This window comes from Urocitellus parryii, unplaced genomic scaffold, assembly GCF_045843805.1.
Source record: "Urocitellus parryii isolate mUroPar1 unplaced genomic scaffold, mUroPar1.hap1 Scaffold_59, whole genome shotgun sequence".
NCBI lineage: Eukaryota > Metazoa > Chordata > Mammalia > Rodentia > Sciuridae > Urocitellus > Urocitellus parryii.
In genome coordinates, this window is record NW_027554094.1 from 1,018,439 (window position 1) to 1,036,396 (window position 17,958).

At 46.9% G+C, this 17,958-nt stretch overlaps 1 protein-coding gene across 14 annotated transcripts in view; it reads right to left on the minus strand.

Moving 5' to 3' along the window:
* Positions 1–17,958, minus strand: part of LOC144252782 (phosphatidylinositol 4,5-bisphosphate 3-kinase catalytic subunit delta isoform-like) — a 131,948-nt gene that overhangs the window by 9,595 nt on the left and 104,395 nt on the right. For 5 of the 14 annotated variants that reach the window (XR_013343059.1, XM_077794895.1, XM_077794888.1 and 2 more), the window contains 3 exons: positions 17,751–17,915; positions 8,864–8,983; positions 1,478–1,533 (listed from right to left, as the gene is read on the minus strand). Coding sequence is in view for 13 of the 14 variants with exons in the window: in XM_077794895.1 (XP_077651021.1) it covers positions 1,478–1,533; positions 8,864–8,983; positions 17,751–17,850 (276 nt within the window). In the remaining variant the exon portion in view is untranslated. Of the gene's footprint in view, positions 1–1,477; positions 1,639–8,863; positions 8,984–9,741; positions 9,812–11,396; positions 11,415–16,702; positions 16,819–17,750; positions 17,916–17,958 lie in introns of those variants that run through there. The other 9 variants (XM_077794893.1, XM_077794891.1, XM_077794894.1 and 6 more) reach the window with 9 other exon arrangements.

Here is a 17,958-nt window from a genome sequence, read left to right on the forward strand (position 1 = left end):
CATCCCACTCTGCATGAGCCACATAGAGGGCAAAGGGAGACCCTAACATCACCTCCTAGGAACCCTTTGGCCCTTGGGACCAACCAGCTACTCAGCAAGCTTCCTGTCCCTGTGCTCTCTGAAGCACTTGATGTGTGGAGATTGGGGACTGAGCAGCCACGCCTGCCTTAGACACATTATCTAGGGCTGCTTTCACCCCACCAAGGCGATGGTGGCCTTGAGCCATGGCAGAGCTGAACCACTGTGACACATAACACATAGCCCACAAAGTTTCATATCAATAAAAATATGAAGAAACCAAAACCACAATGAAGTGAGAGATGGGACTCCAGGGACAAGTCTGCTACTGTAGTGTTCCAACTTTAGGCACACTGTTTGAAGTTCTGTAAGCACATCAAGTGAACCATATAATGATGTTTACAGGAACTAGAATATGAACAAGATATTACTGTAGTCACTCAGAAAAACAAGTCATGAAAGTTCATAATCAGAATTTAGTTAGAATGTGGTTAGAAAACAGGAAATGGCTAAGGTAGTGCCTGTGGCTGTCTTCTATGGCAGGATCACAGGCAGGTCTCTTCCTTCTCATTCTTATTTTCCAAAATTTTATGGACCAATATTATTATTGAACTCAGGGACACTGAACTACAGAGCCATACCCTCAGCCCTTTTTCATATTTTCTTTAGTGACAGGTTCTCATTTAATTGCTTCGAATCTCACTACGTTGTTGAGGCTGGCTTTGAACTTACAATCCTCCTGACTCAGCCACCAGAACATTTGGGGACACACACAGCTACTTTTGAAGTAGAAAAATTTAAGGAAGAATGGAAGGAAGGCAGAGAGAAAATTTCCAGGATATTAAAAAAAATCCCTCAAGTGTGATCCATTGATTCTATCATTTTTTTCTTGTTCTCAATAATAGCTTTTAAAATTGTGAAATAAATTCTTGCCCTCGGGCAGTCCAAGGCATGACCCATTAAACCCGAGTTTGTAAGTGGCACAACCCCATTGAAAGTCACAGGACAGCTTCTACCAAAGCAGATGTTCATTGCTTTGACTCAGTAATTCATCCTCAAATTTATTCAATGAACCTGAGGACCCTTTCCAAGGATAATGGGCACTATGTTGGCAACAGTTTTAAAGACAAATTCCTGCAAGGCCCGTATGTGTCTGGGAGCAGACTGTGGTCACTAAAGTGACAGACAGCATAATGTGAGTCAAACTTTCAAAGTTCCATTTCAGCACTGGAGGCTTAAGGGCAACTGAGGCTAGTAGCTGGTCCTCTGGTAACTAGGGATGGGAACACATTGCCTTGGGGTAAGCTGAATTTGGATAGTAAGTGGAGTTTAACCACCCATTTTATACAAGTTCTTGATATTGTATATTTTTCAAAATTTATATCTGAGGTTCTCAAGTGTGAGGAACAATTCCTCTGTCTTTCTGAGCTCCCAGGGCTGACAGGAGACCAGGCAGTACCTGCTTGATTGTGCTGAGGTTGGCATTGCGGGACACAGGAAAGCTCAAGTAGATCCCTGTGGGCAGAAGGAAGTCAACCACCACACTCTGATTCTTCTCCTCCTGGGTCCAGAATTCCATGAGACAGTCAATCCCCAGGGGCATTCTGCTTTGTTATTTCTCTGTGGCCACGTGACATGTAAAGGAAGCAAAGGCAGAGAGTCCTTGAGAGTAGTGTATGGGGGCCTCAGGCAATGTGAGGCTCAGGGCTGAGGGCTCCCAGCTGGGCACATGGTGTTCTCCTCCCACAGGGCCCCCACTGCCCAGGTAGCTGCTGCTCCTACTGCCCCAGATAACTATCTGCACTTGGCTGCCTCTCACCCTGGTGGACACATCTGCCTCCCTCACAGCGGGCCCAGAGCCATAGACCAAATAATTTTCCTCTGGAAATTGTGTATCAGCGAGATGCTATCATGGCCACCACAGAGCACTTACCTAACATGTTCAAGGCCCTGGGTTCTATCCCCAGCCCAACCCAAACAAATACCACAAGAATTATTTTGTCTACTCAATTTTCACACTATTTATAGGTTAAAAATATTCACCAACCCAAGTTGTCCCAAACAAATAAAGCTTTTCTGATAAAGACCAGGTATCAATTTCTAAATTTCAATTAATGTAAATTAAATAAACTGTGGGTTATTTTGGGCATGGGATGAGGTGCAATTCTGAGGATGGCACCCAGGGCCTTGTGCATGTGAAACAATTGCTTTACTACTGAGCTGCCTCCCAAACAAACAGAAAGTTTTGAAGTTCATTCCTCAATTGTGCACTATCTACATTTCAAGTGACCAAGAGTTCCATATAGTGAAACCTATGATAGGTATAAATCCATCATTCACTTGCTCAAGTACCCCATGTTTTTCTCAACGTGGTGCTGCCCATCGTGAGCTCATGCTTGATCTCCAAATTACCCTCAGCATTTGCTATTGTCAAACTTACTCATTTTTGCCAATCTGATGGGTATGAAATTGGCTTACTTTGCTTAAATTGCTTTTTGCTGATAATTCACAAAATGTTTAGCTTTTGCAGAAATCCTACTTGTAACCTTGGCATGTGCCCTGCGGGGTTATTTATCTTATTCTTGTTACTTTATAGAATTTATATATTCTACATTCTATTCCTTTGTGGATTAAATGAAGTGGAAATGTTTTCTTCCTACTCTGAGTCATCTTTTCTCTTGGTATATGATCTCTTTTTGGTAAATAAAATTTTTTATTATTAATGCAATAAAATACATCAATGTTTTTGGAGGAGGTCACTCAGTATTAGAGATAATTAGCATGCACAAGACCCTGGGTTCTATCACCAGCACTACAAAAAAAGGGAAAACAATCCCATGCAACTTCCCTACCTACTGTAACATCACAGCTCCTGTATTTAAATGACTTTTGAAAGTATTTGAAAGGACATTCAGTTTTCATTTGTTTTGAGAGAGTGTTTCACTATGTAGCCCAGGTTGAATGCAATCTTGCGATCCTCCTGCCTCAGCCTCCTGAGTAGTGGGGATGACAAGCATGTGTAGTGGTGCCCAGCTACAGACATGTTTAATTTAAGAGTGATATTCTCTGGTGGCAGTGCCAGCTGGGGCCAGACATCCCTGGTGGGATGTGGAAGTGGCTTGGAGCAGTGTGATTCACACATTGCCTTGTCCTTCTAGGGCACTGCTGCTGGCAGAGGATTCCTTGGATTGTGAAACCACATCCTATTTGAGGTTCCTCTTTCTTAGAATGGCCAAGCCAAAGCATTCCTTTATTATTCAAAACCTGGGGGACTATCAGGAATCCTGGAGAATCTGTCTATGATGCCATATGTTCTTTGGCCAAGTGGGGAAGTCAGTGGGACATACTGGGTCACCTAATCTGGTGAGGCCAAGATGAGCACACAAGGGAAGACCTACCAGGAGCTCTGAACAAAAGGCCTGGGTTCTGAGAAAATGCACTCCTGCTCTCCTGCCCTCAGTACCCTGGAAGTGAAGTCTTCAACCATACTTCCCCAGCTAGGTGGCAGGGAAATAATTCCACAGAAAGTGAAAAAGTGGAAGACCCATGAAGGCTTGTGCAGGATAGAGAGTGAACAGGAGACAGGACAGGAGAAAGCCAGATCTCCTTCCCTCTCTCTGTTCCCAGGACTCAGAGTTCATCAGCCAAAAAGCCTCAACCCTCTGCTCTGGACAAAGCCCAGACCCATTACTCTCTCTCTCTCTCACACAGATGTCAGCAAATTCAGGGACTTCAGAACTTTCCAAGAATGCAAACTGATATGACCACCTTGGAAAACTCTCTGGCAGAATCTGTGAAAGGTAAACACACCTGTGCCCTGCACCAACACATCCACTCCTCAACAGATGGGCCCAGAGACACGTGAGAGTGACTGTGACATCACTGCTTGGGACAGCCTTGACAAACTCACATCAGCAGTAGGGTGGGGAAATAAACTGCAGTTATTCTTTCCAAGTATAATGTTATATCACAGGCAAGATGAATATTCTGCAAAGGCAGACACAATGCCACAATGTAAATGAATCTCATAGACAGAAGGGTGAACAAAAGGATCCTGGAACCAAAACCAGGTGCTCATGATTTCAACCACATGGAGAATGACAAGGGAGAACCACTCATCTATCTTGGCAGCAGAGTTACCCCAGCCTGAGGGCCTGAGGGGCTTCTGGGTGTTGAAAGCATTTTGGTTTTCTATCTGGAGACTTTTCACAAGTGCCTCATACATTGGTCCACATGGTTCAGATGGGCTGACTTCACTCCTAGCCACTAAGATGGCATGAGACACAGGCCCAGCCAATCAGAAGTCAGAGTTTCCCCTCAACTGTGGGTCAGATGGGACACAGGAATGGAACTCAGGCCCAACCCATCCCTGGATGTCACCTCCCTGGCTCCAATAATCCCAGGAAGGGCATGTGAATATCAAGTCCATTGACTAGGTTTCAATGTCCAGACTTCCTTCTGGAGTAGCAGGAAAGATATACTATTGACATGAAGCTTCTAGGAACTGTCCACTGCACTTAGGGGCAGAAACTGAGAAGAGACCAACATAGGAAAGCAGAACTCCAAATGGAAATGGAGAACACAAGCATGGGCACGAGGATGTCACTGAGTCCCTGGACCTGGCCATGTCTGCAGCTTGTCCCTTCTTCCTTTCCCGTCTCACCCTCTCTTCTCTCCAGAGAAGTTTCAGTTGGGTTTTCTGCCACTTGCTGTATCTTTCCATGAGTGCAGCCACATTTCCTTTTGGAAGTTTCTAGTGTCTACAAAGTCCTTTGCTTGGAAGGTGCCCTGTCTCTGTGAGTCAACCTGTGTCCTCTGTACTGCCATCTAGAGGCAAACAGGCAGTCCACCTGACCTCTGTCACTGATGGAAGACCCCATCTAGAGCATCTGGTTAGCTCAGAATTCCAAACTTTGCCCAAAGTGGCTAGAAACAGTTTCAAAGTGATAACTGGGAAAGGTAGTGGCAATGTGTGGCTGGAGAGAGGCCTGTAGGGACAAATCATAGAAGAATGTTTCAGGTACCAAGCTCCTGCAGAGTCTAAAAGTGTGCCACAACCCCTCCCTAGTCTCCAGAAAACTTTCTTGCTGGCCACATCGCTGAGCTTGCTGCCAGCCCCCCTGGCATTTTTCAAAGTAAGCCACATTCTGTATGCCTGTCCAGGAACAATTGCCTGATTTATGAACTCAAGAACTCATGGCTATCTTTAATAGTTTCATCTCATAACTTGCATTCATGCATTACTGGATTTTTAATTTTTTATGTATCACTCAGTCTTGGATACATTCCTTAATTCCACTAGTAAGTATGAAGCTTGATTAAGTACTAGGCATTGCAGGAGGAGCTGGGAATAGGGTGGTGATGGCCCTGACAGAGCTCACACTCCACAGGGAGACACTGGTCCACAAGCAAATAGGCAGGGAAGCAGAGTGTCCACACATGGCCCAAATGTAGGGGAGGACAGTGCCACATGACGCTGTTATGGAGAGTAGCTGATGGGAAGGGGCACCCCATGTAGTAGGCTAGGAAAGACCCCCATGGAGAGGACCTGAAGTGAGGGCCAGAGAGTGGAGGGGAGACGTGGTGGAGATGGGGTTCAAGGTCATGAGGGTCGGAATCCTGCACATCCTGGAGAACAGGGCAGCACCTGGGTTTCTGCTTTTAGTGAGATGGGTGGCCTAGGAGGGTTTTTTGGAAAATCAATGATGGGATGTGACTTTCATCCAAGACAAAGCCACTGGCAGTGCTATGGAGGGACTTATGAGAATCAAGTCAAGGAGGCAGTGGGTGAGCATCAGTGAGTTTTTTTGACCCAGCACTGAATATCAAGCAGAATCCAACCTGCTCCCAAGAGGAAAGGGTTCAGGTGGAGAGGAGTCATGGATAGCCGAGGGTTTGGGCCTGGGAGTCTGCAGGGCTGGTGGTCATTGGATGCCCAGGGAAGTAGAGGGTGATACAGAGCCCTGGTGATGAGGCAACAGGTGGTCCATCTCAGACAGATAAAATCTGAACTGCTGATTGACACCAGTAAAGAAAGGTGTGCCCCTGTCAGAGGTCCAGTGACCCGGTCCAGAACCCATGGGAGCCATCTGTGGGGTTGCAGAGATTTAATCTGGGGCCAGCATGTGACAAATGGAGACCCATGGGAGCAGGTGATATGGCCTAGACAAAGGGTCAAAGAAGGCCAGGGGCACCCCAGGAGCAAGGGTGGCATCATTCCAGGATGAAACTTTAGCAATCCCTCCCTCCCAGGCCTCTGTCTTCCCAAGCTGACTGTTCTGTCCAAGCCTGACATTCAGAGAGCATCAGGGAAGTAGCACAGCACAGACTCAGTTCCTCTCACCTCTTGGCCACTAGGTCCAAAAAGGCAGCTGAAGGACAGCAGAGATTCTTGTGGGTATCCATCTCAGGAAACCCTGTCATCCCTTCCAGTGTCATGGAGTATCCCTGTTGGCTGTTCTTTCCTAACCCAAGCCTAAGGAACATGTGGGGGTCTGACCTGGGCCCTGCAGAGGCAGCAAAGTAATTTCCACAAACATCTTAAGGAACACACTGTGGCCCACGGGCCTCACTGCCAGGAGCAGGAATACTTCTTTGCCTTCTGAGGGAGGGCAAGGAGGGACATACCCACAACTAAAGATCCTTCCGCCAGCTGAAGCTGCAACCATTGACTGCCCCTCTAGGCTGATAGCCCCACTGGCTGGTGGCCTGGCTGAGCCGAGGATACCTGAGGGATTCCCTTTCTTTATCCTACACCTCTGCCAGGGCTCTGGGCCAGAACCTTCCCAGTCTGGTAGACTCTACTGCTTTTCCCTGGCCATCTCAAATGTGACTAACTGACCAGGCAGCACTGCCCAGCTTCTGCTGATGTAAAGACAGGCTTTGGGACCTTCTGTTACATGTTCTGGGCAATGGATTTCCAGGGGAAACATGAGTCCCTCCAGGCATAGTGGACAGGCACTGAGAAAGAAGTGAAGATGTGTCCTGCCCATTTGTGTGACAAACATCTCCCTGAGGGAACCCCAGGCGATATGTGCCACGTTCCCTACACGTCGCCTATGGAGTATCCATGAGCTGCTCAAGCACAGGAACCATGCCTATGAGACTGAACCCAATGACAAGATATCATCTCCCTTCTGGATACCAGAGCCAGAATTCACAACCCAACTAACCTGAGAAAAGGGACCTCAGTCACAGAAACCTCGAGAGGGCAGAAATGCACACAGTCCAAGTGTCTACCCCAAACCCAAGCTGGGCGGATACAAGACCAACAGCCTCCTCAACCAAAGAGAAAGAGAAAACCCTGCAGAGGTACTTGTGAGGTACATGACCGATGATCACAAAGGCCAGCCTGTTGCACCATGCTGAGCCAGCAGTGTCTGGGCTCGGCTCCTTGACCTGGGTTCAATATATAGATGCCCTTATTAACTGAAATTGACACTTTTCCCATTGTCCAACCTCTGTGGACAAGTGAGTGGGCACTTCAGGGTCAGAAGGTGCTGTGCCCTGGGGCCCAGTTCCCAGCAGAACTCCTAGACATTCACCAGGAAGGTCCTAGAAACTGCCATCTGGCTCTGTCTACCAGAAAAAGCACAAAGACCCTTCAACCACCACAACCTTCTGGAGACCCCAGGAGTATAGGTATGGGGGAGGCCTCCTCCTTGGCCCAGTTCTTCAGCAGGCATTTCTGTGAGCACCTTCTAGTTTCCCAGTAGGCGCTGCACAGGCACCACCCCTTCTCCTAGAGAAGTTGTAGTCTAACAGAAACAGATGAATTTTAAAAGGAAGGAAATGAATAAACAAGATGATTTCAAAGAAGAAAATGCCTAGAATGTGGAAAAGAGAAAGGGTGGGCAGGAGACGGTCATCAGGGGAGGTTACACTGAATAGGTGAGGCCCTGATGAGAGACAAGCTAACAAAGACCCAAGACATGGGAGTAACCATAGGGTTCCAGGCAGCAGGATGGGAGTGCAAAGGCCCCAAGCCAGGTGTCTGGGAATGGGGAGATGACAGCAAGCGTGTGACCCTGCAGGGCCCTGGTGCCACAGCCAGGATTCCAGGCTTTGCTATAACTGCAACGGGAGCCCATGGGAGGATTTTAGGCAGGGGTCAGACTTGGCCTGTTTGTTCCTCTACAAAAAAGATGGCTTTGGCTGCAGTGAGAGAAGTGGAAGTAAGGGGGTTCAGGATGGAAGCAGGAGAGGACAGCAAAACCCCAGGCAAAAACAGACAGGGGAGAGATTAACCAGGGGAAGAAAGAACTCTGCCCCACAAGCCCAATACACCTGAATCCTCTACTTCAACAAGCAGAGGAGCAGATGTCCCAGCAGGCTGTACTTCTGCTGTCCTTACCAACTTCTTGACCTCAAGTACAAGTCAGGAGAAATAAATAGTGCAGGGCCCCCCCTAAAGGATATGTCTAGGCTAGATGTACTACTATTCTTAAACACAAGGCCTTGTGTTTTGTGGTCTCACGCATGGGAGGCTGAGCTACTTCCCAGCCCCAAGATAGCAGCTTTATTTGCAATCAAGAATCAAGTGGTAACAGTTGGGCACAAGGGTACACACCTGAAATCTCAGCTACTGGGGAAGCTAAGGAAGGAGGATCACAAGTTTGAAGATAGCCTTAGCAATACAGGGGAAATCCTGTCTCAAAATTACAGAAGTAATAAGTGCTAAGATGGAGCTCAGTGGTACAGTGTCCCCGAGTTCAATCCCCAACACTGGAAGAATAAAAACAAAAGTGGACTTTCACTCATTAAGCAGGGAAGGAGTTTGAAGATGATGAAATATCTGCTGCATTATAAAAAAAATCATGATCCTGTTGAAGAGTATGTGGAAGACCTGGGAAAAGTGGTGCCAGCCTGTAATCCTGGAGGCTCAGGAGGCTTTGGTAGGAAGATGGTGAGTTCAAAGCCAGCCTCAGCTTCGGTGAGATGCCAAGTAACTCAGGGAGTCCAGTCTCTAAATAAAATACAAAAAAAAAATGGTAGGTATGTGGTTAAGCGACACCCTCCCCCCACAAAATAAAACAGTATGAGGAAAAATTCATAATTAGCAAAATGAAGACAAAGTAAATAAAAAGTTGAGAGAATTGCCAAGTCCAGGAAAAACACAAAGCGCAACAAGAAAAGACATACGACTGGGGTGCACTGAGTGGACACCACTGTGCATGGCAAAACTGCTACTATTTCATACAGACTCTGGATTCCAGTTTGTACCCCTGGCACTTCTGTGCCAGGATCTCAGCCTTGCAGTGTGTCAATGCTGCCACTCCAGAGCCAAGGATAGATCACCCTCCTCAGCCCTGTTCACTTCCTTAATGTGACACAGACACATCTCATCAATTGGGTCAGGCTACAAGTCCTGGCTATAAGAGAGGCCAAAATTTTGCAGTTCCCATGGTGGGTAGGTGTTTGCTATGGATACAGTCTATCCCAAACTTATGTGCTGAAATCCTGGTACTCTGTGGTGATATTAAGTGGTGGGGCCTAAACTGGGAGCAATATCACATGCCTCTAATCCCAGCTACTCTGGAGGCAGAGGCAGGAGGGTCACAAATTTGAGGCCAGCCTCGCAACTTAGTGAGACACTCTCTCAAAATATAAAGGGCTGGAGATTTAGCTTAGTGCTAGAGTGATCCTGAGTTCAACCTCCAATACCCTCAACAAAAAGGAGGTGAGTCCTGGGCTGGAGATGTGGCTCACCGGTAGCGCGCTCACCTGGCATGCGTGCGGCCCGGGTTCGATCCTCAGCACCACATACCAACAAAGATGTTGTGTCTGCCGAGAACTAAAAAATAAATATTAAAAATTCTCTCTCTCTCTCTCTCTCTCTCTCTCTCTCTCTCTCTCTCTCTCTCTCTCCTCTCTCACTCTCTCTTTAAAAAAAAAAAAAAAAAGGAGGTGAGTCCTGGTGTGAGGCCCTTAAGTCATAAGTGGTGCTGCCTTGAAGGGAATGCTGTTCTCCTGGAGTGAGTTCTCAGGAAAGAGTTGTTACAAAATATGAGCGCAGTGCCTCCCCATAATGGTGGCCTGCAGCTTTCTTTCTTTTTTTCTCTCCCTCTTACATGCACTTCTTCTGTGATGCCATCTGCCATTAGTCCCTCACCAGAGGTTAAACTGATGGGGCTGTCCCATCTTGAATTTTCAAGTTCTAAAACTGTGAACTCAATAAACCTCTTTGCTTTATAAGTATCTGGGTCCATGTATCTAGATATAAATACAACCTACTATAGTGTTATTGTTTCTGCCTTATCCCAAGACTATTCAACATACTAATAGCTGAACTATGCATAGAAAGCATTTAACAGCTGGGCCTAATGTAAATGAGAGAAATTGCATCCACTTCTTTCCTCATTTACTCTCTGATGTTAGTAGAGAACATCCTCCTAAGGCTTCCTTGCAAAGAGATGAAAAGAGCGTTGGAGTTTTTGAAAATGCACATCTAACTGGGCGCAGTGGTGCATACTTATAATCCAGCAACTCAGGAGGCTGAGGCGGGTGGAATGCCAATTCAAGGTCAGTCTGGGCAATTCAGTGAGACCCTGTCTCAAAAATAAAATAAAAAAAGGCTGGGGGATGTGGCTTAGAAGTAAAACAACCTGATTCAATCCCCAGAATCAATCAATCATCTCTCTCTCTCTCTCTCTCTCTCTCTCTCTCTCTCTCTCTCTCTCTCTCTCTCACACACACACACACACACACACACACACACACACAAAGGAAGAAAGAAAGCAAAGAAAATTCACAACTAAACCTGTATCTAATGTACTATTTTACTTAAATGATGAAAACATTCTGAGTTTGAAATTCATTTTCCTTGGAATTTGAAACATCTGTCCATTTTCATATAGTTTTAGTGTTTCTTTTGCTTTTGAAAAAGTCCATGGTAAATCTGTTCTTTGATCAGGATGCAGCATTTTTCCTTCTGTTAAGGTTACTTCTACTTATGGAGGCATTTTGTTTTATTTTTTTTTTTTTTGAGAAAGGGTCTCACTACATTGCTCATGCTGGTCTTAAACTCTCCAGCTTAAGTCATCCTCCTGCCTCAGCCTCTCAATTAATCATGATCACAGGAGCATGACTGGCATGAGTCAAATGCCAAAGGCTGCAGCTCACTAACTGGCTCTGGAGCTCCTCGGTACAAATCCATTCCAGGCAGCTGCATCCTTCTCTTTAGAATTGCCTAAAGTCTAGTCCACATCCTCACTTGTTTGCTGAAGTTTGGGTCATTTTCTTCTTTTGGGACTGCTATTGCTATGAAGATGACCTTCTTTGGCTAGAGTGTCAGGGAGGTTGGACCTTCTCTAAATTCTTAACTTCAGAAACATATTTCTCCTCCCTTCCCCAAAACACTGCTTTCTTCCCCAACGTACCTCTCCAGAATGAGCCATGAAAGACCACTAGCAAAGTCCCTGCTGCCTGGCAGCTCAAATGTACTTTGGTGGCAATGAGCATCATTCCACACTTTCCTGACTCTGAGTTGCTTATTTGTTGGGGAAAAAAAGAAAAAAAAACACATATAAAACAGAATCTCAGAAACCTCCAGTGCAAGCTCTTACAGGACTTTAGCCTAACTGCAACTTCTTCACCCCTGTTTCCCTTCTTGCATGCCACTCCCATTTTGAATGACTGGCCCTTCTCATGGCCTTTGCCAGTGCCATTCATTGCTAAGTTTGGTGGTACTAAAGCATACCACAGGGGTATTTCCAGATCCTGGAACAGGGCTGTACATATGGATGACTCACATAAATTTTTTAGAGTTGTTTGTTAATTTTATTTGTTTTTTTTTTGAGAGGAAAGTAATTAATCAGAGCCATGCCTGGGTTCTAATTTCAGTTGATAGCTGCAGAAAGTAGATTGAGAAACTTGAGAATTTGACTGGCCATGTGGATCTGTTTTCAAAGCCCAATCTAAAGGAAAATTCATTCCTGTTTCCTGGAGATGAAATGAAAGGATGTGAGGGAGGGGTACCTGCTCACTGAATTTGTGGTGTTAGTTTCTCCACCTTGGGAACTTCTGGAAATACTCTGATCACAAAGAGTTGAAAGAAACAGAGAAAGAAAGAAAAGGCCTGACAAAACACCCGAGCTCCAACCGAACTGGGTGAATTCTAGAAGAAGAATCTATCCCTTCTCCCAACCCTGGCCCTGGGCACAGCTACCTGCACAGTCAGCCTGGACCCCAGCAGGTGGGATGGGGAGGGCTTCTTAAGAGCCACAATCCTAAAACATGGCTTCTGTATGAGATGCAAGCAGAACCTTAGAAACCTACTGGAAGAGGCATGTGCTAAAACAACACATTTCCCAGGGGCCAAGCTAGAGCCTTCTGGGCTACCAGCCCAGTTCCTGGAAGGATGCTCTAAGGACCCTGCTGCAAGAGCAGAGGAGCTTAATCCAGGTATACACCAAGGAGAAACCAAGTGGGTGCTGGGAACGAATGCCTGAGCCTGCTCCCAGAGAGAAGCGGACACCTACTATCTGCCGGACCCCTACTCCCTGCCCTGCAGAGCAGCAGGAGCAGGACCTGGACCAAGAGTCCCCGCCTTCACATGCTTTGAAAAGAAGCAAAACTGTGGCTTCTAGCATTAATTCTCCCACTCTTCCACAGTCCACCCTGAAGTCCTGTGCTTTAAGAGGAAGTAAAGCCATCAGTGGGGGTGGGATGGAGCACACAGGTGCCCTATTGCCACTCTTGACTTCTGACAATAGTGGCTCATGACAGAAACCAAAAGTGAAAAACCCTAAAATGTCCAGCTGTTCTCTGAGTGTCAGAAATGACCAGCTACCTTCCTGCGAAGGCCTGATGACTTACCTCCCTCAGGATCAGGGAGGGCTAGGAGGAGACAAAGGCCTCTCTTCAGTCACACTCAGGCTGGACAGTGCAGATCTGATAGGAGGTGAAGTCCCCAAACCTCCCCAGTGCAGCAGACACAGTGGACCTGAGCCAAGGGCCATGCACCACCAGGGACTCCTGAGCCTGCAGCCACATCTTGTGACCCTGTTTCTGCCCAGACTTTTGCTTGCTTCAAGTACATAACTGTCTCCTCCCAAGTTCCTAGGTGCCTTCAAAGAGGCCTTGGGAAAGTGCTTCTTTCCCTCAAAACGAGCCTAGAAAATATTTAAAAGGAAATTAGATCTGCTTTACTATATAAAGTCTCTGGGAGAGTACATGTCATGAGAGGTCCCGAGCAGTACCCTACAGAGCCCAAGGGCTAGAGTTACACTCTCATGATTCTAGCCAGTCTGGCTACATGCTAGCTGAGTCACCTGGGCAAAGCACTGACCTTGCTGGGCCCCCGAGTTCTTATCAGTAGAACAGATAAAAGCAACTTACAAAAAAAAAAAAGATATAACACCCCCCCTGCCAAAAAAATAAAAATAAAAACACTTAAAATAGTACCTAGTGCACAGGCAGTACTCAATTAATCTTAGCTTAAAAAGAAATTCTGAGCCAGGCACACACCTATAACCCCAGCTGCGCTGGGGACGCTGAGGCAGGAGGATCACAAGTTCAAAGCCAGCCTCAGCAATTTAGAGAGGTGCTAAACAACTCAGTGAGACTCTGTCTCTAATAAAATACAAAATAGGACTAGGGATGTGGCTCAGTGTGAAGTGCCCCTAAATTCAATCCCCAGTAACTCCCCCAAAAAAGAAAAAAAAATCTGCAAGTATTTAATAAAATAGTTCTTTTTTCATTGTTTTTATTGTTGTCGTATAGTCTTTTTTTTTTTTTTCAAACAGATCCTGATTTGTTACCCAGGCTGATCTTGAACTCTTAGGTTCAAGACAGCCTCCAGCTTTAGCCATGTAGCTGGTATGACAGGCCAGCATCACCACTCCCAACCCAGTTCCTAAATTTTTAACTTGGCTGTACATGTGCAGGTCTATCATAAAACTTAAAAAAAAAAAAAGCAAATTCTTCTCAAAGACAAAAGGAACACATGGGACTCGTGGAACATGCCTGGAGTTGGGCAGGAGGCCCCCAGGCCCACGCCAGCACTCACTAAGCTGACAGGAGCTGCATGCTGAGTTCTCCCTCCGCCGATCTACTTCACTTGGACATGTTCAGGTGTATGTTTTGGCTCCTCCACCCCAACATGAGCTCCCCAAGCAAGGGACAGTAGGTTGGCCTTCTGGTGCACCTCTGAACTCTCTGAGAAAGGGACAGTGCATTGGCCTCTGGTGCACCTCTGAGCTCCCCGAGCAGGGGACAGTGCATTGGGCATTGTGCCAATGAGCCTGGACTCATGCTGCCTGGTCCCACCAAAGCAGCTGTCTGTGAGCCTTCCTCCCCCTGTGCCAGCCTCTAGGGAGGCAGCAACCCTTCCTGAAAAGAGGGACTCCTTGGGGAGAACCTCCCCAGCAGGCATGAGCATAAAGGTGGGTGTCAGGACACAGGAAGCCGGTCATTTCTGACACTCAGAGAACAGCTGGACATTTTAGGGATTTTCTGTCATTGCAGCACTGTGGATGGTCTTTACAAAACCCCCTGCCTGGGCTCCCCTCACCCAAGTTAAAACCAACAGGGCAACACAGTCACTCTGCGGGGGTAGAGGGTACTAGAGACGCTCAGAGGGGTAGGGCAGTCTCACCAACTAACACAAACTGCCGGGCTCCCCAGTGGCTCCCACCTAGAATCAAAGACTGAACCTGCAAGCTGTGGGGACAGCCTCTGCCCACTGTGGAGCAAAGCCCACACTCATACTTCTCACAACCTAAGCCACTCTCAGCGGATGGCTGGCAAGGGAAGGACCAAGAGGTCTCTGCAGGATGGTCCCACAAGAGGGAGCTGGATGATTGACTCAGCTCCTGGTGCACTTGGTATGTGGGGCAAGCACTGCTATCCCTGTCACCTACATCCCAGTGCACATCCCCATGCTGTGCCAGCCTACAGAATAGGCATCCTAAACCACCAAGACTGCTCACTTTCCCACACTCTGATCAGGACATGGGATCAACAGGCTGCCACTGAAAGAATTCCCCACGCAAAGACACTTCACCGGGAGAATTCCAATTTTATTGCAAAAAGCTGTGTGCTTATATAGAACTAAAGGGGAGATGGTAGGGCTTAGATAAATGGCAGGACACCCGTTTATTGGCAAGTTCTTCCAGATATCAGTTCCCGCGCCCAGGAATTAGTTCTCATTGGGGCTAAGGTTCCCGCTAGCGAGGTTTAAAATTGGGGCCAGTGGGAGAATTCACAAGGGCGGGAACTTTTCGCGCCACTGCAGAGAAGAAGAAGGTAGGAAGAAGAAGTCCTTAGACGCCATGTTGGGGTTTCTCTCTGGGGTACGGCTGCTGTTTACACTTTTCCCAACAGCCACAGATTCTTCCAGCTCTTCAAATAAGAACAACAACTCCTGCCCACCCCTGGGACCTGGTCTCCCACCATCCTCTTCTCCCTGCTCCCTGTTCTAATCACACACCAGCTTCACCACCCTTCCCTGACTGAGCCTCTGCTGTTGCTGTCCACTCTGCACAAACCTTTGCACCAGGCCCACCACCACCTCCTGATGGAGATGGCTAGCCCAACAGACTCCTGGGTGTGACCCATCTTCCCAGCGATGATGTCTGCCTGCCTATTCACTCCCATGTCCCCAGCACCCAGCACCCAGGCTGAGCAGGCTCCAAATGTATACTTCTTTGAATGAAAATTTAATAAAAGAATTTTCAGCAGATTTCCAACAAGAGCCATTAAAATCCAAATATGATACCTCCTATCAAACCGAGTACCCTATCAAGGAATTTCCATCTGGTCTCCTGTTGGGATTCCTAATAAGGAAGTGAGTCACTTTGGAATTCACACTGTTCTTTGATCTGCAAGACCTCAAGCAAAATTTCAAAATACAAACTTCTTTCTGTGTATTCCGTGTGGGGTATAATTTGTGCTGCATGTATTTAAACAGACTCCCTTATGTAGTCTCCAAACTGCAGGGGCAGGGGCAGTCTGGCGTGTGCCTCATTTAACCCTAATGGATCTTGCCAGGAGAGGACTGCAATATAAACCTGCTCATCCCTGTCTACCTGTTGTTCTGAGCGCAGGGGCTCTGCCCTGAAGGGAACTGCTATTAGCTGAAAGGCACTTTCCGGTATGTGGCGGAAATAGGGAGGGCAGAGATGCTGGGAGGGGAAGGTCACACCTGTCAAAACAGCAGCCCCTGGTAATTTCCAGAGAAAAGGGAACAGGAGGGAACTACCCAGCAGGATGATAAGAGATTCATTTACCAGCAATCTGGGAAAATACATCTGATCCCTGAAAGCATTATTTTGAAAAGCAATTTTCACAGAGATTTAATTTATGACAGGAAAAATAAAAAAAAATAAATAAAAAAGGACAGCAGCACTTAAAATAGCCCAGGAATCCATTCCGATGCCAGTTAGATCAACAAATCCACTAACATAAGATTATTTTCTAACGTACCTGGAAAAAAACTGGAGCTCACATATTATCAGGCTTAACACAGCACAGGAAATCATTTTCTACTATGAGATCAAGGGTTGTATCAAAACAGTAAACAAATCACAGCCATACCAGTGAACAACAAGAGGAAAAATCAACTTTTAAAAAATGGTAATAATAATAAAAATAATAGCCGTACCCTCCACCTCTTTTCTTATCCAGTGACAATGTCAAAGGTTCGGGTGAAGCTATATGTTCAAAGCCTGTTTTTAATGCCCACCTGTTGTGTTGTCAAAAGAAATGGGCATCGACCTGCCTGTCCTTATCCCTCAGGGCTTTTGCAGGCCAAAATGGACACCCCTTCAATTTTGCCCAGACTAATGGATGTGGATTGCTCTAGAAGAAAAACAGAACACAGAGTTGGCACACATTTGGCAGTGAGACACACTTCCCAGCTGGGGAGGGCGAGACGGCAGGGAGAAGGCAGCCACAGGGGCTCCAGTGGGGTTCCCTAGAGATGGGGGCCATGGTGCCTGCACAGAACTGGGGAGGGCTCTAATGGGGAGGGGACAGAATCCGAGGACAACAAAACCTGGCTGGAGTCCTGGCTCTGGTGTCACCTGGATGGCTGTGAGCAAGGCACTCGCCTTCTTATACCACACAGAGCCCTGATGCCCACTCCCCCCCCAAGTGTGGGCTGATTTGCCCTGTGCCGGCACAGAGGGCAGCAGAGGCTGTGCTTATTCTTTTCATTTTTTTAAATATTTGTAGTTGTAAATGGACATAATACCTTTATTTTGTTCACTTAGTTTTTTTATGTGGTGCTGGGGATAGAACCCAGGGCCTCACACATGTTAGGCAAATACTCTACCACTGAGCCCCAGGTATTCAGGTGTTTATCTCCAAAGGCCCAAAGGGACATAGGCATGTTTTGATTCTCCCTTCACTTGCCCGGTCATACCCCTCCAGCCCTCCATTCCCACCCCCTCTACCCACCCCACACCACTTCTCTCTGCAAAATACCAGCTGACATGCACAAGGCCCTGGCTTTGACCTCTAGCATCCCAGAGGGAAAAAATAAACACCACTTTGGAAATTCAGATCCACAGTGAGAAATCAAGGTGTCTTTAGATCCTGTAAGAACCATGATTTGTTCTCTCCTCAGAAGCCACCAAGGTACTTGGTCCTTCCAACAAATTAAGGCCGCTTGGGGTGAAGATCTCACTTCACCTTGCAGCCTGCCATGGCCTCTGTCCCCAAGCTGGCATGTACTCTGCCCTCATCCTTCATGAGAACAAGGTGACTGTCACAGAGGATAAGATCAATACCCTTGTTGAGGCAGGTGGTGTAAATGTTGAATCTTTTTGGCCTGGTTTGTCTGCAAAGGCCCTGGCCAATGTCCACACTGGAGAGCTGCATTTGCATCATCAGGGCTGGTGAGGGCGCTGTAGCAGCAGGTGCTGTGTCAGCAGGTGGTCCTTCACCTCATCCCTCTGCCCCAGAGAAGAAAATGGAAACCAAGAATCCAAGTGTCAA